This window comes from Sipha flava, unplaced genomic scaffold, assembly GCF_003268045.1.
Source record: "Sipha flava isolate LNK unplaced genomic scaffold, YSA_version1 265_pilon_pilon, whole genome shotgun sequence".
In the NCBI taxonomy this organism is placed as follows: Eukaryota; Metazoa; Arthropoda; class Insecta; order Hemiptera; family Aphididae; genus Sipha; species Sipha flava.
This window is the reverse complement of record NW_020272927.1, coordinates 108,454-116,415: the sequence shown is the minus strand read 5'-3', so window position 1 is coordinate 116,415 and position 7,962 is coordinate 108,454. Positions and strand designations below refer to the sequence as shown.

At 26.1% G+C, this 7,962-nt stretch overlaps 1 protein-coding gene across 1 annotated transcript in view; it reads right to left on the bottom strand.

The window, feature by feature from the left end:
* Window positions 1-3,007: 3,007 nt before the first annotated feature.
* Window positions 3,008-7,962, bottom strand: part of LOC112685091 (thyrostimulin alpha-2 subunit) — a 63,328-nt gene continuing 58,373 nt past the window's right edge. The window contains exon 4 of the mRNA XM_025556863.1: window positions 3,008-3,314. Coding sequence (XP_025412648.1) covers window positions 3,222-3,314 — 93 coding nt within the window. The 3' untranslated portion in view covers window positions 3,008-3,221. The remainder of the gene's footprint in view (window positions 3,315-7,962) is intronic.

Below are 7,962 nucleotides of genomic sequence, written 5' to 3'. Positions count from 1 at the left end.
ATATAATGAGTGTAAGCTTTTTAATAATTTTTTGAAAATAAAAATTTTGTTTTTAAAGTGTTTACAGTGGAACCTCGATAAGTTGAAAACGTGAATTACTCGAAAGAAAAACTATAGATAATTTTTTCGTTTCATTTGGTTTATTATTACTGCACTCCTTATTTTTAGTTGCAATCGATTGGTTACACGTGTGCTGTTAGTGGTGTGAATTCGAAAATACCTGAAGTCAGTATCGGGGATCCTATTCTAAAATAAAAAATAGAAAATTTTATAAAATTATTAGGCCACGAACAAGTCAAAGCCAATAGTGGTTGGCTTGAACATTTTAAAATACGTCTCGACGAAGAATCATCTGATCCAGAATTTTCAGTGAAGAAAACAAAAGCTAACCTGCTCTCACGTTGCTAAGGACATTCACCAAACAATCTAGTAATGTGGATAATAAAGTGTATTCTGCTTTAAATGTGGTAGAAAATACTATTGATGATTAGCATGTTCAAGAACCTAACTCAGAGTCAGATATCAAATTATTCCTTGTAATGTTTTACACATTTTTATCATATTTTTTTAATAATAATGTTATGGTAATTATAATACACAATTATATGTAATTGTTATAAAAACAATAATATATTTTAAAAACACAAAGTCGAATTTTCTTCTTAAAACATTGTTAACTTGAAAACCTTAGTAAGTCGAAAACCTCGATAAGTCGAAAAAATTGTATTTCCCTTGAATTTCGATTTATTGAGGTTCCACTCTATTGTACTATATCACTGCATTATTATATATTTGTGAGCATTTTAATTGGATCCTATAAACCGTTGAAATTTAAATAAATTAAATCAAATATCGATATCATCGTGTAGTTAAAATCGAAAGTTAGTACAATATAATTTACAGTATATAACCTACAACCCATATATGAATACTAAATTTAAGTTATATGGATCTTTTATCTTAATGTCATATTTATTAATAGTATAATTAATGGCATTATCGATGATAATCATATCTTAAGATTACTTAATTTGGCAGTTTCATATTACAACTCAATGAGCCATCCAACGCGCAAATTCTCAAATCATAAATAATTGTACGGCCACTTAACTTCGATTCATAGGTTGTTGGTTTAATATAATAAAACTCATGCTGTTGATTTTTTTTTCCGTTTTGTAACATAATCCATAATAACATTTTAAATTATTTAATCAATTATGGGTCATTAATTTATTATTATGGGTTTTTATTTTTACGTTTATGTTTATTTATTTTTTTACCATTGTTATTTATGTTTAAATACATAGTAATTTATTGCCTTCTGGTATCCATAAATTAAATATTATTATAATTAAGGCTCAGGTATTTATGCGATTGAAGTAACTGTAAAATGTATAAATATTTAATATAATTTTTAAGTAAATATATATAATTAATTTATATACGATACAATTATGTAGATACAATATTATATTATGAAGAAAACAATTTTTCAATGTTTTCAAATTTGTAGCAGCGTCTGAAATTTGTATGTGGATTTTAACAAACATATTCCTATACCTACTGTTATTGGAGTTAAAAATACTGTGTAATTCACTTTATATTTGCTTAAAATAATTCGTTAATTTAAATTTATTTTAAAAAAAAGTCCAAAAATATTCAAAGTAAAATTTTTATTATTTGATTCTTCAGAGCAATGACTCATGTTCAAGTTGAAAAATTTCATAAGATTTCGGCATTGGTTCAAGATCAGCAACAAATAATGGAAGGGTATTTTTATTGACCTTGTGTAGCACATTGAAAACTTGCCTAACCTCTTAGAAATGAACTTCTAACTCGTATTTTATTAGATTTAGAGACGTGGATGGTTGAAGATATGAAGATTACGTATTACTATCTGGAGAGATTTGTCCTCATTAAGCTGATAAGTATGATACTCGGCTTTTTCGGATTTTTGGAAATGAACTAGTGCTCTGTATGCACTAGGGTCCATAGTTTGTATTTTCAAAGAGTTAGTTGTAGATTTACAAATGAAATTGTCGACACCGATTAGCTCAATTAAGGCCGTACATAGTGGGGGAAAATCTTCGACTCCTTTAACAAATATAGGAGAAGGAGGTTTAATAGTTGTATTTTTATTTCCCATTTTTTCACTTTTGGGATCAAATTGATGAGAGTAGGTAGGTATATTTTCAGTAGTAGACGGTCAAATGAATCGTCTTGGGCAAATAGTTCGAACGTGTTGCGTGTAGCAAAGATTTTCTTTTTATTATTTTTTTGTTTAATATTTGTATCAGTGTTTGGAGATAAAGGTTTGGACAATGCGTTTGAGGAATTGGAGAGTAGTTGTTTGTTTGGATATGTTCACCTTCCAGTGTTTGAAGTACTAGCAATTAAATTCATTTTTGTAATTGTTTTTGAGATATGAAGCGGTGGAACGGTTTCATTCGTTTTGTTTTTAATTTTATTATTAGGACTGTTTATTTGACGATTATTATTCATATTGGTTTCGATAGAGAGCTAATGAAGTTTTTGGATTTGAGACGTAGGTAATATAGATTATACATTACCATTGGTTTAAGATAACGCAGCGAGCGCTGGGCGTCACTTTGAGTACTAGACTTTGCTATCGGGAGCAAATAAAAGTGTTTGCGAGATAATATACTTGTGGATTGTACGGTGTCTCAACACGAACTAAGATCTAGCATTAACTTTAATTTAATTAACTATTATGGTTAGGTTAGGTTATGAAACTCGCATGGTTATAGTTATATTTAAAATAATACATTTTACGTCATGACGAGAATAAAATATTATAGACAGTTGTTATCTATAAAATATTATTTTAAAATAATATTTCAAAAACAGAATAAATAATAACGTAAATAAAAAGGAAAGAAAAAATAATAACTTATGCATTGCATATGTTCATTCTTATTCTTTTTTTATTTATTAAACAAATTAAACATTATTAGATTTTTTGAAATTTAATAATAATAACCAGATCTATAAGTTCAACTAATATTTTATTATATTTGTCCTCAACATTAAATGTTGAACTGTACAACAATTAAGTATATAATAAACAATCAATAATAATGGTAATAGTGTTAGTACAGTAACTATAGAGTATTAGGTATGTAATAGACGTTTGTCATATTTAAAAATGCTAATCAAAAATATTATGTGTCCATAATGTGATGAGATTTCAAAGAAAAAAATCATTCTTTCTTGCAGTGGTAACATGAACAGCTCAACGCAGATTTAAATACCAGTTTTCTAACTCCTTCCAAACAGAGAACGTTGACTTCCACCTAGAAACAAAATAATGAATAGTAATAATTAGTAAATCCACTTCACATATTCAAATATTCAATCATAATAATTACAGAACATAACTATTTCAATACAGAATTTTAATTACTAAAACCACTTTTTTTACTTCTTGTTCCTTTCTCACTCCAATGTATAAAATAAATATTGGAACAACGCTATATTTAATATTCTTACTTCTAATCTAGTGTATATTTTTTTTATATCTATTAACATCTCATGATATAAAGCTTTAACTCTCTAGAATCTTGTTTAGCTTACTTATTATATTATTTTTGTCGATATATTTAAAAAAAATGTTTACTTTCATTATTATAAAAGTTATAATCTATCCAAATATCGAATTTAATTTTAGAACACTATATTTATCAATGATTTTAAATTGAAATAAAATCAAATCAAATAAAAATGTTATAAAATAAACCCCTTGATAGAATATTCAATAAGCCGAACCTCGTGCAAATCCAACTTAAGAATTAAGCTATATTAGCTATTTAAATGTCCGTGATTGTAAACATTTTTATAATTAATTTTGATTAAAAAAGTTTAAAAAAAAAAATCATTATATATTCAATACATTTTACAGTGTACATAGATTTTGTATATTTTAATAAAAAGTGTAAGACAAAATAAACAAAGCACATTTTAACAAAAAGATGAACTATGTATTATATTTCTATTATTGAACCCTAATATGTTATAAAGATACTAAACTAGAACTTTATTTAAGTTCGAAAAACTTTAATATTGCTGGCATTAACTGGAAGACTTGCTCTAGTCGATTGATTAAAAATTAATTTTAAAACTTTCCTGAAGGAGTCTATATTATTTTATTATAATGAAAAAACTAGATTTTTGTAAATTTATTATGTAACTTAATTTTGTAAATATATAAATAAATATTTTATATAAAGAAATAAATGAATAAATAAATAAAATACGAATTCTGGAGTATTTAGATATGTGTATTGTACAACCAGTTTTGAATTAAAAATACATCGTCTGGTAAATCATAAAGTAAAAAAAAAAAAAATCGCCACTGAATATGAAAAAAAAAGTTTATTTTGTTTAACTAACACTAACTGTACAAAATATTTATTTATGTATTTATTTTCGAGTACCTATTAACCATTTATTTAATTTTGTTTTATTTCATCACTTAAGTATGCGATACTCATTTAAATAAATTTAAACAACAGGACCTTTTATGATTAATACTTATTATATATATTTATAAAATCCTTTTAAATGATATACTAAACCATTATAATTTAATGTATAAACAATTTTTTTTTAGAAATTATTTATATTTATCTATAATGCAAGAGTTTATTCTTTTTTACTACTTGGTACTACATTGTTTAGTATTAATCGGATCCAACATATTTCAACAGACACGTGTCATCATAGAAATATATAGTAATACATATACAATAAATATTAATTTACAAAATGAATGACTAATAATGACATAATATATGTGAATTGACACATAAATATTCGGTAGTGTTTAAACAAATGAATCAAAATCTTATGCTTAACTATCGTTTTATGCAATAATATATACAACATAATAAAAACACAGTGAGATTTAACTTGTTTGAAGAAGTTTGTTCTAAGAAACACAGTAAATTATAATAGGTTAAAATGATAAATATTTAGCATAGTAAGTAACAATAACACATGATTATACTAATTAGATATTCATCAAAATAATTTAACAGTGAGTTTAATTTTAAGTCTTAAAATTATATACAGGTACTTGACAGATTATTTATATAAACAATTTTTTTTAAGTGCATAGTTTTTTTGTATTATATGTAATTTAATATAACAATAATAATGCTCAAAAAATAATACAAATTACCAAGGATGTTACACTAATGTGTGCATATGAAAAGAAAAGCGGCCGATAAATATGAGAGAAAAATGGCTACGTAAACCAATTCATGGATTGCAAACTATAGATCAGTGTTTCTCAACCTGGGGGTCGCCAACTTATTATTTAGGGTCGCAATCGAATGATTTAAATCAATGCGAAAATTAAAAGCTCAAATAATAAAAAAATAAAATCAATAAAATATTATTATATTACATACCTATTACGAGTATAGATTATTTATATTAAAATGGAAAACACACTATTATCATTCTTAAAGCGATATTACTCTATGACGTCCATTAAAGAATCTATAATAAACGTCGAATATAGATTATCAAGTATCAACCTAAGATAAGGCCACCGCCGCGGTCGCATATTATATTATTATATATTTATGTCACAGTTCATCGTTAACACCGCCGTGCCGTGCGCCGTTGTAAAATATAGGTTAATAAGTTGCATTTTTATATTGTATTTCACATTTTTATACACTTTATCTTTATTTGACTTTATGTATTATTATAAAATATTTCTAATATGAGTAAACAGTCGCAAATGACGAACTTTTTCAAACAACCGCACAATACATCGACTTCTGATAATCAAAACTCAAATATTACAAAAAAACATAATTTGGATACTACTCAAAATGTTGATGAACCATCACTCAAAAAGGTAAAAATATTAAAATATAAAGATAGTTACGTTGAATATGGCTTTACAAACTTAAACGTGAATGGAAAGGATGTTCCTCAATGTGTTATTTGTGGTATGACATTAGCAAATGCATCACTAAAACCAAATAAGCTCATTAGACACGTGGAAACTAGTCATGCTCAGTATAAAAATAATACAAGGGACTTTTTTTTTAAGAAAATTCGAAGAATTAAAAAAAAAATAAAAAAATGATAAATACTTATACGGTCGAAGACAAAATCTACCTAAAATGTTCTTATTTGGCAGCCTTACACATAGCTAAATCAAAAAACCATACTCGATTGGGGAAAAATTGTTAAAACCGTGTATGATTGATATTTGTACAGAATTATTTAGTAATGAGCACGTGACAAAGATTAAAAAAATACCTATGTCTAATGATACGATAAGTAGAAGAATAAATACTATGTCTAATGATATTGAAAATCAGCTTAGTGAAAAAATCAAAAAAATCAATTTTTTACGCAATACAGCTCGACGAATCTACTGATATAAATAATGAAGCTATATTATTGATGTATGTGAGGTATGTAGATACTGATCTGAACGATATACAAGAAGAGTTTTTCTGTTGCTTAAATTTAAAAACATACTGTACTTCTGAAGAAATTTTCAAAACCATTTCATCTCATTTCCAAAAAATTAATTTACAATTTTCTAACTGTATCGGTATTTGTACTGATGGAGCTGCAGCTATGACCGGAAAATTTAATGGCCTTGTCACACGCGTTGAACAAATTGCTCATAAAAACATTATATCAACACACTGTTTCATCCATCGTGAGCAATTAGCCGCTAAAGATATGAACGAAAACCTATTTGACGTTCTAAATATATGCATAAAAATAGTAAATTTTATTCGAGCTAGTGCCGTAAACACTCGCGTTTTTAAAGTGATGTGTGAAGAAATGGGTTCAGGTTTTAAAAATTTGCTATTACACACTCATGTTCGATGGTTGTCGCGAGGAAAAGTTTTGACTAGGTTATTTGAACTGAAAACGGAAGTAGAAATATTTTTAAGAGATAAAAAATCACCACTTAGTGATTATTTCGAAAATAATGTGTGGTTAGCCAAACTTGCATATCTTTGCGATATATTTTCAATTCTTAATGAATTAAATTTAAGTATGCAAGGTCCACATACTAATCTTTTTATATCGTACAACAAAATTGACGCATTCCTAAAAAAATAAGACTATGGACAAATCGAGTAAAAAACTACACATTTGATATGTTTCCAAATTTTTTTAACATGACTCAGGAAAATATATTAACAAAAAATGAAATAAATGAAATGTGTATTATCATAGAAGAACACTTAGGTAGATTAAGAGAAAAAATGTCCAAATATTTCGACCCCACAAAAGACATTCGTAAAAATTGTAATTGGGTAATAAATCCATTCGTACAATCTGATCAAAATATACTATCATTAACAAATGAAGAAAAGTTGATTGAATTGAATGCAGATGTGGGCTTACACGAGATTTTCAGAAGCAATAAAAATATAGGTCAATTTTGGATAAAGGTTCAAAATGAATATCCTAGTTTGGCTGAAGAAGCATTAAAATTACTTATTCCATTTTCTACTACATATTAGTGTGAAAATGGTTTTTCCACATTAACAACAATAAAAAATAAAACTAGAAACCGTCTGGAAATTTCATCGGCTATGAGAATTAGCTTGACGAAGTCAATTAAACCAAGAATTGACGAAATAATATCACATCAACAGCAACAACCAAGCCATTAAAAATATTAATATAAAAATATATTTATATAATAAAATGAAATATTTAATGTACGTTTTTTTTAATTTTAAATAAATATAATATTATAATATGTATCTTTTATATTTCTCGTGTACAGTACTTGTAGTAACTATAGACTTTAGATTATTTATAATGATAATCTAAGCGAGTATGTAAAAATATATATGTAGGGGTCGCTAAAAAATTTAAATTTAAAAAAGGGGTCGCCACAGTAAAAAGGTTGAGAAACACTGCTATAGATAATAGCGATAATATTAA